Here is a 13405-nt window from a genome sequence, read left to right as displayed (position 1 = left end):
AATGAGGTTCTTATATACTACTAGGGTCTTGTGACCTACAAAAAAGAATAAAGACCTTGTCTGTTTTGTGCTTATACAAGCATGTAAAAAATCTTCTTACAGTTCTTTTCCTTTGGTAACTCAAAAACCCTTTGACGTATTCTTTTCCCCATCTTTGTGTAACTGAATAAGGTCCCTCTTGAGCTGAGAAGTATATGCAATACAAGTTAAAATTTGAAGGTCATTTTTATCTTTAAGTAATAAACTTCAGAAAATTAGTCATCCATCAGTATCTAATGTGATTCAAAGTTTGTAATTCAAATACCGCATCTCCTTCAGAGGCAGTAGTAGAGACTGAAAGCAAATTGTACACAGTCAAAGGTGTTTCTCAAAGAGTTTTGTAACAAGATTCATTGAAAACTGTAGCTAACATAAATCTCTTGGCTGTTACATCAGATGTTGCTTTCATGGTTTTTTTATACATTGAAATATAGCAATGCTAAGTTTATATTTGTACTCAATTATCTGAAAAGCAATCAAAACAAATGATTAAATATTGAGAGTATTTATTTTAGGACTGTTGTGTTTAGGTTGGGTTTTTTTGTTTGCTTGTTTTAGAAAATCCAGTGTTGATTTTTGCAGACAGTTTCTGTGCACCAGAGAGGCTAACTCAGATTTGAGAATTGCTAACATTTTATTAGTGAGCAGCTGATGTAAAGCAAAATTTCTGTCAGTTGCTTATTTTGTTGTATGAGATACATGACTCCAGTATTAGCTATTACCAAGTAAAATTTTGTGTCACTTCAGAAAGGCTTTATTTCGTGTTATCGGGCAGAGATACCCAACCAATATAAATCAGAATAACTCAGCCAAAGCCCAGGAAGCCTTACTGTTTGAATATCTGGCTTGCAGTCTGCAAACGACCAGCTCTGTTTTCTCTTTTTTCTCGTGGGAAGGGTACTCCCTCACCATCTCACTTGTGCTCGCTCACTCCCACGCCCACACCCCTTTTTCTAAGTTTGCTGTGTCTCCTCCTCCCATTGTCTCATGCAGTGCCAGCTTTTGTTCATGTTATCTGCCACCCCTCATGTGTATGTACAAAACAGATCTCGGAGCACTGGGATGGGATGGCTCCCTCCTCATTTGCAGTTACATGTTTCCAGACGATGCACTGAGTGGCCAAGGGTCAAGCACAGCCGGTGGCATTATTTAAATTCCCTTCCTCGACAAGATTATGCCATGGCAACAAAACTCGGTTCTGCTCATTGGAGGTGGGAAAAACGGAAGCTCTAGGATTAAGTAAATTTGTGTTAGAATAACTTAATTAGCAGTAAGCTGTACACATACCACAGCTAGTAGATAGAAGGAGTTGGGCGGCAGTGGGAAAAGGAGGGCAAGAACAATCCCACATTGTCTGTGGTTAGCTGGCCCTCCTCCGAATTTGACAGCTCTTTCGCTCTCGCCTGACACTGTCAGCAACTATGTTTCACATTCGGCATGAGAAAATTATATGTAATTTTCCTGATGCTAACCCTCTTTCAATCCCATAACTTAGTTTTCTTTGAACTGTTTCTTGAACCAGAAATAAGTCCTCTGAAAGCTGTTTTATTGAGAGTGGAACTAAATAACTCTACTCTTTTTGAGTACCACCACTGTATTTTCTAATTGTCTTGTTGAAAATGAAAAGATTGTAACTGCTGGAAAGCAAGACTGATGATTAAAATCAAGAGCTGTGCTGGAAGAAGGTTTTTAGAGGTCCACCAGCACCTCATTTGCAATTCAAGAGATTTTTTTCCACCACTGTTTATATAGCAGGAGTGACAGCAACAGAAAGCAATGTACATAAAGAAAGAACTGTGCCATAATCTGTGAAACTGATATCATGCTAATAGGTAATTTTAGTCCAGCACCAACACTGACCACTGCTCTGTCACTAAAGTCAGGTAAATAATAAACTGAAGCATTAAACCAATATTGGAAGAAAATGACAGCTCTAGTTTTACAGTCTGGAGGAGAAGAAAACCCACAACTCTTCAATTTGGCATCTTACAAAGCAAACAGCCTCAAGGTCCATAGCAGACAAATTTTTAAACACCAGTTCCCCACACCAGTGCTGCCTCTTTCTCCACCTGAGAGAAGTTCTGCTTATTTCTCTTACAGCAGTATTTTGTGTTTGCTTTGTTTAAGAGACTAGTACTGTTTCCCCAAAACCGAATAAAACAAAGCTAACCTTGAGAGCAGGGATTTCTAAAATGGAAACAGCCTCTATCCTGCTTTCAGCAGACCCCTCAAATGCTGCGGATCGTGCTTCAGCTGCGCAGCTTCCCGCATGTTGAAAAAAGCCAATGTTATTTCAAGGAAAAATGAGACGGTTAGTCCCAGTTTGATGTGCTGGTTACTACAGCATTGTGGGTTGGTGGGTTTTTTCAAATTTTGGTTTCCATACAGAGCTGTCTTTGTTCTCAGCTTACACGGAGGAAAATGCTTAAAAATATCTCTTTACCTGAGTACCTGAGTCTATTTCCTCTTTCCAAGAAGAGATTGGCAGTTAATTTTAGAGAGGGAGAGGTTCTCAGTAAATGTGAGGGAAAAAAAAAAAAAAAGAACTTTTTTTCAGAAAAGTATTTTACAGTTTAGTTTGGCCAGCAGTGTGTGAAGAGAAGAATGATTTCTGGGAATGGTTTTGTGGCTGTCAGCCTTTTGTCTACCGTATTGTCAATCAAATTATAACAGCTGAGGTTAGACACATAATTAAAAAGGAAAAAAAAAAAAAGAAGAAAAGAAAGAAAGAAGCATTAACCTCTTTTTAACCCTGAATGGCTAAATGTGACGCAGTGACTGCTAGCACAGGAATCTGGCAAAGGCTGCCCAAGAGCTATTGCAGCTGATTTCAGGATACAGAAAACATCTGCATTCTAGGTTATGACATCTGCTGTAGGACTGATAGAAGAGAAATCATATGAGACTCATCTACTTTCCCAAATCTCATTTGTTCAAATAATTGCTTTTGGGAAAGAATCTTACTTTGAAGTTTGGTATAATTTTTCTTTTTTTTTTCTTAATGCGAAGGCAAACAGTTTATATGAAAAAGTGCTTTTCTGGGAGAAGGAGGCTATGCTGCCAGTAATGTTTCCTCGTAAGACCTGTGATTTTTTTAAAAAATGTATTATGGATTATCTTGTAATAGATAGCTCTCTTATAGAAAATGAACTGTCTGACTACTACATTTGACTTTGTATTTGCTTGCCTTTGTTTACAGGGACCATATTTATACTGTTGATATGGACACATCACATACAGAAGAAATTTATTTTAGCAAAGTAAGTAGCTTTTATCGTCATCCAGAAACCAAGGGCACTAGACAAGTTTCAAATAAATAGGAAGATGACATTGTTTCAAAGAACTTGCCAGTGCTGCTGTAAAAACTGTAATAAGCAAGTAAGATGGCATTTCTAATCATATCTGGAGAAAGCTAGAAGAGCAGTCGTGTCCTCTGTGAATTTCTGATAAGTGATTTATCTGGGCTGTTAAGCAATCTGTGCTGAAATACAGTGAGGTCCCTGATGGAACATCTGTCAAACATCTATTAATTTATATGCAGCAGCTTTCTATAACATTTATACTATCCCAATTAAGTATAATGAAACTTTCATCATAAAAAGCAAGTTACGTATTTTCATGCACACAAATTTTTTTACTCATGGAAATACTGACTAAATAAAATCTTATTGTAACATCACTGTGTAGATGCGTTCACGTTATCTCCATGGGAAGTTACATTCAAACTAAGAAGAGCTTTGTCTGCATTACCATATTGTATATTAACGTGAAGATACTGAAAATAATCTCCCTTCAGCTCCTTTGCATTGCAGTCATATTGTGTAATGTGTACCAAACACAGCCTTGGTCCAGCAGAAGCTCATACAGATTTGGGCACTGGATGAATTCCACTGTATAAAGAGGACAGTGCTTCATTATAACTATGAATGATGCTGAAGATGAACTGATGCCCAATTACTCATCAAAGAGTGAGGGCACAGGCTTTTAGTTGAAATAAACATTTATGTTTATGGTTACTCTTTCATCTTGGAGCCCTTCATGAATACACAGTGCGTCAGTTTACTTATCAGAAACACTGTCAGAACTACTGTGGCAATAGTGTCTAACGTGATAGTGTCTTAGGCCATATGATTTTAACCAAAGTTTTATTATAATTAATGAACCTTCCACATTTGGCCATTCCTGAAACTCATCGCAAAAAAATCCAGGGTGGAATTCACCTGCAAATATTCTGGAGAGAGAGTGTTAGCAGATAAAGTCAGCAGTGTCTTGGTAGGGCTTTCTGAGCCTGCCAGCTGAACTGAACTGATAAGAATTACCTGAATTTGATTTCTTTGCTGATCTAAAATGTTGTCTTCCATAATACATATTTCATTTAGAATCCATTAAAGCTTCATAGTCCATAAATGTTTATTCTGATTTGCAGAGCAATATAAGTTTAAAAGAAGAGAGCATCTAGTACTTTTAAGAAAAGTACACGTTTCTCAAAGTTGGCCTGTTGTTTTGTTGATTTAGGCTTAAAAAAAGAGGGATAGGATTCCAATCTAATGAATAGATGGCAAAACAAAATTAAGTGATGCTCCACATCACTGATCTTTCATTGTTGTGGTGAATTAATCATGGAGAAAGAGTGTAGAAAACTTTCAATAAATATATGTTCAACAGCTAGTCCCTCCTAAGGGACTTTTACTTCTGAAATCAAATGCAAAATACCTCTGAGTTCTAATTGATTTCTTTCTTGATCCTTGCAGAAATTGACATGGAAATCTAGACAAGCTGATGTAGACACATGCAGAATGAAGGGAAAACATAAGGTAGGCGATTTTCATTTTGTCTGCATCTGCTACTTTAGTTTAGATGCTTCACTATTATCTCAGGCTGCTGTCTGTGATGTGGAATGGATCATGCCATTCACTTCTTGCCAGTAATTGCTTTTTTCATCAACTTACTGAAGGCTTTAATTTGCAAAAATAATTCACTTCGAATGTGATAAAATATTACAACAGAAGCCACAGTAATATCCTGAAATGCTTAAAGCATTGAGAGTTTTGGACTCAATGCTTAGTGCACTGATTTCGCTTACCATTGTTTTAACGCTGCTGTCCATCTCCCTGCAGGAATTTACTGAGACGTTTGTGTACAGCTTCAGAAAGCATGAATGTATGGTTGTAGAAGGACTGTTTTTCACACCAATTTCACCTTGCTGTAACCTGTGACTAACACAAGTAGTAACATAATTAAACATAGACTCTTTGATTCTGCACATCTAGTTCCCCTTATAGTTACAGATGCTTTATGCCAGTACATTGTAGTGGTGATGCTACTGTCTGACAGCAACATAGATGAGAAGATCATATTCAGTCTTGAGTAAAGCAACATCTTTCAAACAAAAATTCACCTATGTGAACAGTAGCAAAATATGAGCTGTAATGTGAATGTCCCATCTTCAGTTCTTTGTAATTTTTAAACCACTAGAATATAAATCAGTTGCAACTTGCTCATTGTCAGTTTAACACAGACAAAATAAAGGTCAGAAAATCACAGTGGCTACCAGCCAATTTAATTTTAAACCTGACAATGAAATATCATGGTATAAAAATACAGATACCCAAGATGCAGTAGTTGAAATAGTTTTTATTATTTTTCTTCAGGATGAATGTCATAACTTTATTAAGGTTCTTCTAAAAAGAAGTGAGGATACACTGTTTATCTGTGGAACAAATGCATTTAACCCTTCTTGCAGGAACTACAAGGTATGTGATCTGTTTTTGGAGTTTCATTTATGCCTTGTCTTTTGGTTGGATTTATTGTGACTCTGCTGGCAGCAGCATGAGGTTGTCATTCAGCTATGCAGCATTCAACTCTGAAGCATTTTTCCTGACTTATTTCAGTGCTATCGAGTTCAGTGTTGATTGGATTTCTGAGAATTTCTCAGATTGATTACCTACTTCTTTACAACTCCTGCCCATCAAGAGCATTGCCACTTTGCATTGCCCTCAGTAAGTGCAAGAGTCCTTCAGATCTCTGCTTGGGGATGTAATCACTCCTCAGTGAGATCCTCAGCTTGTCACTGATCAAGTCATAGACTAATGCTGGGGGTTACTTCTGGAGTAGCATGTTTTAAATTCTCTGTTATACTGTTCTCAATGCCAAAATGAGTTCTCTCATTGCTTGAGGACAGCAAAACTTGAGTTTAGTGTTGGGGACCCAGCGGATAGGGAAGCTGTGGAGACCCTACGGCATTGTGTGCTGTGGAAGTGATTGAACAGTAAATCTCCATAGGGAACAATACAGCAGGACAGTGATGTATTCCTCACTAGCTGGGGATGTGCAAAGCCAAAACATTTTCTAGAGCAGTGAAGAAAAGTGTGCTGGTCCATGCATACTTGACATAAATGCCCTGAACCCAATTTAGTGCTTTGGTATAGTGTGTCTCTGTTACTTGCATTTCAACAGGACCCATTTATTGAAATATTTCCTATTTTCTCAGGCTTTCACTGGTATATTCTGATATAACTCCCAACAGTGAATGGTTCTGGAGTAGCTGAATGATTTTACTTAGGTGCTTGATAGCCAGACCCTGCTTTTCCAGGCACTGTTAAATCCCACAGGTCATTTCTTATTCTTCTTCTGGAAAAAGAAAATTCAGCTTTGTTAATACTGCTTCTGACAAAGTCATAGCACAATTCTCATTTACTTTTTGGGTTCAGAGTTATTGTAAAAAAAAACAAAATAAAGATGTTAACATCCAGGAAAACTACTTTCTTAGTGGTGTTGGCTGTGACTGCTGCTCTTCCTTGATTTTTGTGCAGTGCTGCTTTACCTTGTCTATCTACTGTGATGGCTGCAGTCTAGAAAACACAGGAGAGAAGTTCAGGATAATGTTTTCTTTCAGTCTGTAGAGGAGTAAAAATACAAGCCTTTGTCATGGTAACTGTGAGGTACAGGTAGCCGCTCTGTTAACTGCTGTTTCTTTTTTTCCTTCTTTCCTTGCCCACTCCTAGTGCAAATTGTAGTTTTTTAGCTCTCAATGTCATTAATGAGGCTAACAAATCTCAACCAGTCCCCTTGATAGAAAGCTGTCTTTTGAATACAACTACAAATTTCTTTGCCATCCTGATGTGAGGGATATAAATGGCCCTCCTTACCCTTACTCCAGGTGTTTCATTCCCCATGATGCACAGCCTCTGCAGATTGCCTCACCTGCTGCTGAGCCACAGGACTGGGTAGTGATCCCTCTGACAGTCTGCAGAAGGTCCCTTGAACACCTGCCCTGGCTTCCTGCATGTATTCCTGCATTATACAGAGAGAGAACTAGACATGTGCTAAACAGAAGTCAGGGCTGTCCCTCAGCCATGCCAGTGGATGTGGAAATGAGCCTAGCATGTGGAGCTTGGTGCAGGAAAAGTTGCTCAGGACTGTAACTCCTTTCCTCTCACTATTACATGAAATGCTTTTCAGCTGTTGAGTAAACAGAAAACGAATGATGAAAAATCATCCAGTGGGGGATGTGGAAGCTGTAACATACAAACTAGAAGTTGATTGAAGTAGTTGATGGTGTCATGCACATTACTTTTCATGCTCTGTGAATCTGTACTGTATGTGATTTATACAGTATGAGCTGCTCAAATTACCTCAATGTGCTAGAAAGGTCCTTATTCCAAAAATACAGTAGTATAAGAATCTTAAGGAGGTAAGAGGCGTACATTTACTCCTTAGCTCATTAAACTTTCTTGAACTTAGCATAAAGTCAATCTGTATATTTGTGTCATTGTCAGGGCCCAGGGTGATTTTATTTTCCAAGAGTTACATATAAGCCTCAGATTTTACAATTCCTGCACAGATTAATTCTTGCCTGATGGTAAGAGGATTTCTCCATGAGACAGACTCAACTGATAGTAAAGCTTGAAGAGCATCTTTCTGAGTATGCAAATCAAGGAAGAGAGCACCAGTGTTGAGAGTAGAGCAGAAGGATCTCCAAACCTGGAGGAGGAAAATGCACATAGAGATAATTGTTCTAATGCTGTTTCTTCTGACTGCTGTGGTTTGCAGTCTTCTGTGTGTGTAAGAGCGTCTCTGTTGGGTCCCTGTTGAGGATAAATTTTGAAGCCTTGCCAGAACCATAGACCACATAGCTGCTACAGTTCAAAACAAACCTTGTGTACAGATAGAATATAGACTGAAGACTTTTGTAAAATACGTTGTGTTAAGTGATTAGTTCCAAAAGAATGCCTGACTTACTGGACAACACTTTCTTCAGACTGATTTTATTTAACAGCATGATTTTTCTCAGGTTTTTACTTCATAGTTAGGAGCAGAGTTAGAGAAAGGACCTTCCTCCCTGCCCAGAAAAGAACACTGTCATAAGCCTCATTTTGGGTAAGAAGTTCTGTTTCTCTATCTGAGGAGCTCCCTTTGGTTTTTCAGATGGATACCCTGGAGTTCCTAGGAGATGAATTCAGTGGAATGGCCAGGTGCCCTTATGATGCAAAGCATGCCAACGTTGCGTTGTTTGCAGGTAAATTCATGGAGATGAACTTTTGCTTTCTGTCCTGAAGCCCAGGCTTGCCATAACACTGTGCCTCTTGTTTGAGTCCAGAATGCCTAAATCTAAAGGGTGGCAAAGGGAGTGAACAATGACTAAAAATAGGGGGCATAAGGAAATCCCTAGCAAAAAAGCCTTCCTTGCTCATAAACATTGCCTGAAACTTCAGTTTCCTGATTCAGTATTTTGGTATTTCCTGTATTCTTGATAATATGACCAATGAGACACAATTTCTGGTGGCATCCAGCTTCTGTAAAAGTCAGAGGAAGTCAAAGCTTGTGTGAACTTTAATGAGGATTGGGCAGGATGTTCTCTTTAACAAACTCTAAGCCTAAGTTAACATTCATAATAAAAAGAAGTTAGGGAAAATGCTGTGATGTGCCCTTTCCTAGATCTAGAAGGCAATGAAAATTGATTTTATTTTAAAGCTGAAAACATTTCAGTATGGTCTTACTAGCTGTTTTAGGCAATGGAGAGAAGTGTGTTGGTTAGAGGTGATTTATACTGCATGCAGCAGAAAACAGTTAGCTCTAATTTCTTCTACAGTAGTTAGAAAATAGTTAGAAAAAGTGAGAGCTTATAATGGGGTTAAATTTGGCTGTGGTTGTGTAGTATTTTTGTATGTCTCTTCATGAATTCCTGATTAAATTTTTTCTTTGTTGAACTTCTCTTAGAGTGAATCCTGGTGATCTGTTTTTAGATTTGGCTGTAAAATAGGCGGTGAAGAAAATAAAGAAATCATCCAGGATAATGTCAGTCCTCTTCAACAGGTGTGATGCTAGAAAGCAGAGCCTGGGTGCTCACATGGAAATATTTAAGATTTAAGAGTGCAAAAGTATTTCAGCCACTCTCAACTGAGTCTGTGGCCAAAGGGCTCTATTAAGCACTACTGTGTTTGAGGTATCATCATCTGCCTCACAAAGGAGAGTTTCTTTAACAGATTTCATTTTTTTAAAGTTTTTTTTTTACTCTTTATAGTGTAAATAAATGGGTCCTTTTGTTTCAAGAGTAATGGTGATGATGATGGTGGTAGTTTGTAATTTCTTAATTACACTTAAAAGAACATACAGGAGAAATTCTCTAATTGAAGCAGGTAATTCATAAAGCATGGAAAGAGAAAAACAGCTTCAGAGAAATAATTTTCCCATGTATCTCAGATTCCCTATCCTCAGGGCAGTCTGAATGACCTTTCAGAAGGGCCTTTTTCACTGTATTGGCCAAGAAAGCATTTGTGACCAGCCTATTGTAAACATTCACTTTGCATGCAGATGAAGTTCGGTAAGATGACTCCCACTTTGCCATAATAAGAAATCTTCGTATTATTTGAAAATAAAGAGAATATTTATAGAAATGGTCATACTCTTTCATGGTGATTCAGAATAAATTTGATACTGTTCAAATAAATACTTGTAGAATATACCCTGTAAATCTACTAGCTTCAGAAAATCACTGTTTTACAAGCCATACATATTGATACCCATGATAATTTTTCAGAGTGCAGTGAAAAGCCACTTCAGAGCAGTTTGGGGCACTACTCCAGGTCATCTGAGTTTGTTGGGTGCACTTATGTGAATATAGCTTTTCTTGCAGCCTGTAGCTATTACAGCTGATATGTGGGAATTGTAATTGGTCACATGGTATTCAGGAACTTGGCAGGAAAGAAAATAAATGCGTGGTTGTATTAACAGGAGTTCAGACATCCATATCTAAACAATTCAGCTTTTTATTCTATTTTAAATTTGGGTTTCGTATCAGCAGAGGGGGATGTTGTAATTATTTTTTCTGTTTTGCTAAATAAAAATGCTCATTTTGAAGTAGCCAGATAAGGACAAGAATTGCATGACTCAGAACAAGGCATACAGTTCTGCTAATGAAGAACAGTCTGAATTTTAAATCTGGAGCTGAAATTCACAGAATCAGAGATTGTTAGAGTTAGAAGGGACCTCTGGAGGTCATCTAGTCCAACCCCCCTGCCAAGGCAGGGTCACCTAGGGAAGGTTATACAATGCATCCAGGTGGGTTTTGAATGTCTCCAGAGAGGGAGACTCCACGACCTCCCTGGGAAGCCTGTTCCAGCGCTCTGCCACCCTCAATGTAAAGAAGTTCTTCTTCATGTAGAGGTGGAACTTCTTGTGTTTTAGTTTATGGCCAATGCTCCCTGTCGTGTTGCGGGGCACCACTGAAAAGAGTCTGGCACCATCCTCTTGGCACAGACCTTTGACATCTTTATATGCATTAATGAGATCCTCTCTCAGTCTTAAAGTAAATGATGTCTGAAAGTACAATGAGGAGACCTTGACCAATAAAAGCCTCTGTGCTTTGTCCTGGGTATGTCCCCAGTGCTGCTGCCTTCAACAATCTCTGTCAAAGGAGATGTAGGCAATTCTAGTTTTTATGCAATGCAACAGAGACACAAGTTTCTGTCCTCATGCTGCAATGCTTGTGTGCGTACCAGACATCGTGTTTCAAGATCTGTCTCAAACATGAAAACAGTCCTGTACAGTTACCATGACCTGCAAAACAGATTAGGCAACAAATAAAATTTAAAAATATTGCTAAATCTCGTGGGTTTACCTCCTGATAGTGTTGCATCTTTTGGTTGTCCTTCGGGTGCCATTTTATAGACCCTTTCTTATCACTAGTCCTCCACTTCTTAAGAGAGAGGAATGCATAATTCATGCCTAAAATGCATGTTAGAAAAGAAACATTGATGGGCAATCCTCCTCCATCTCTTTGCATCGCTGTTTCAGCAGGGCTCCCAGCACGCTATTTAATTTTTTCCTAGTGATCTTTGGCAGAGGAAAAGTGCTCTCAAGAGGAGAATTTTTCGTAAGTGTCAATTAGCCTACAGTCTCCAAGACCCGTCTGGTTTGCACTCCCAGTTAAAACTAACAGTTCTGTTATATTTGTTTTGCTCACATACTTAGGCAGGATTTCTGAGCATTGAACCAGAAGCTTGTGCAGAAAAACTGGATAAGGTAGTTCAGTATGACATACCTAAACTGGAGAAGAATTATTCCATAAGGTTTCTTCTCCTACAGCATCCCTCTGAAATTACCATTTTGCAAACTAATGACTTGCTTTTGTTCAGTACTCAGTCCCATTTACCCAGCTGGATTTTTTTTCTCTCCAGTATTCCTAAGGAGATTGTGATGGTTTTGTGTCCTCCATCTCATTTGACTGGTGATAGAAAGCAATTGTATTATTTGTAATGCTCCTTCCCCTTTGTTTCTTCTTTCCTTACTCTCCAGAGGGAAAGCTGTATTCTGCCACAGTGACCGACTTCCTTGCAATAGATGCAGTCATATACCGGAGCCTTGGAGACAGCCCAACTCTGCGAACAGTTAAACATGACTCCAAGTGGTTGAAAGGTAGATAAACACACACGATGAAAAAAGCAGCATCTCTGATGAGAGACTTGAATTCCTGACAGACCTCTTTGTCATTTCACCAGTACTTTCTGGCAGAAAGAAGGAACTAGATTACATCTCTTGCTTACCCTGATCTGTTTATCTCTTCCTCTCTTTTCCTGATCCCAAGTTACTGGACCTGACAGAACCTGTGAGCTAGGTAGATCAGAATATGTATTCCAGTGAGCTTTCCAAGCTGAAATCCACCAGTTTACATCTGTTAGGTTGGAACTTGCAGGGCTCAGTGTGCTTTGGCTGTGTTTGAAAATATTCCTGCCACAGGACTTTTAGGTAACAGTCAAGGCTTTATGAAATATAGAAGGTTTATCCAGTAATGTTAAGATTCATTAATGAAAATAAATTATGGGAATATTGCACAAAGCCTTTCTGTTATAGTTCTTAGGGACTGTACTGCTGTCATTAAATTAGGCAATTTCTGTGCTCTAAATGCCCTCATTGTTAAGAACTGTGCTGTTTAGCTTTATGTAGGTGTTAGGAATAGTTAGCATTTGTAGTGGTTTTCAGTTAGCATTTTAGAGTGAGCAAAGCCATAGTTTGAAGTCTTTTTCTGCACGCAGAAATGTTTTGCCAGATGTCAACTTTAGCTGTCCCACTTTGCTTGATGCTACAGACACATGTGGGCAGAAACAGTTACCTGGTTTGTTATTCGCTTCGCTCACAGCCTGCATGCCATAAAGAGCACTGCTTGGACCCCTCAGGCATACAGTTATAAATGCCTGTTTACTTCTCCTCTTGCAGGCAGACATATTAGTGGCAAAGACTTAACTACTTTGCAGTGATGTTGCACAGACTTGTCCCCAGTTCTCCTGTCCCCAGACAGTGATTCTTCTGTGGCAATGTTGTTAGTTCTGAAAACTGATCAAGTTTCTCAAATACAGATGTTTCACCTCTGGATATTAAGTGTGAATGTATTTGGCTTCTCTTGGCATGCTATATGCTGTATGTGGTGCCTAAATAGGATATCTTCGGTTGTTTCTTTCTAGAACCATACTTTGTTCAGGCAGTGGACTATGGCAATTACATATACTTCTTCTTCCGGGAAATAGCAGTGGAGTACAACAGCATGGGAAAGGTAAGGGCAAAAACATTGCCTTGAATGACTTTGTCAGATTCAGGAGGAGGAAAACTTATGCTATTCTTGGACCAGTGCTGTTAGGAGTGACCTTGAAATGAGCACTATAAATCATGATGACAAGGTCATAATTTTGAGAGGATTCCTATTGCTCAAGCCAAAAGGTTGGTTGGAGTGAAACATTGCACTATCTTGAAAGGAAACTGTGGTTTCTTACAGTGATGGTTTATGCTGGAGTCGCTTTTCTGAAATTATAAAAAGCTTAAGGCTAATGTAGTTAGTTCAGTATAGTAGATAATTGTTAAAAATGGATTCCAA

At 38.6% G+C, this 13405-nt stretch overlaps 1 protein-coding gene across 8 annotated transcripts in view; it reads left to right on the top strand.

Moving 5' to 3' along the window:
• SEMA6A (semaphorin 6A) overlaps positions 1-13405 on the top strand; it is a 118947-nt gene that overhangs the window by 55888 nt on the left and 49654 nt on the right. For all 8 annotated transcript variants that reach the window (XM_064641514.1, XM_064641513.1, XM_064641518.1 and 5 more), the window contains exons 4-9: positions 3239-3299; positions 4791-4853; positions 5691-5792; positions 8467-8557; positions 11836-11955; positions 12999-13087. In XM_064641514.1, coding sequence (XP_064497584.1) covers positions 3239-3299; positions 4791-4853; positions 5691-5792; positions 8467-8557; positions 11836-11955; positions 12999-13087 — 526 coding nt within the window. The remainder of the gene's footprint in view (positions 1-3238; positions 3300-4790; positions 4854-5690; positions 5793-8466; positions 8558-11835; positions 11956-12998; positions 13088-13405) is intronic.

The sequence above is a fragment of the Pseudopipra pipra genome, chromosome Z, assembly GCF_036250125.1.
Source record: "Pseudopipra pipra isolate bDixPip1 chromosome Z, bDixPip1.hap1, whole genome shotgun sequence".
Lineage (NCBI taxonomy): Eukaryota > Metazoa > Chordata > Aves > Passeriformes > Pipridae > Pseudopipra > Pseudopipra pipra.
Note: the sequence above shows the minus strand (reverse complement) of the source record. Positions and strands in the feature narration are given on the sequence as shown.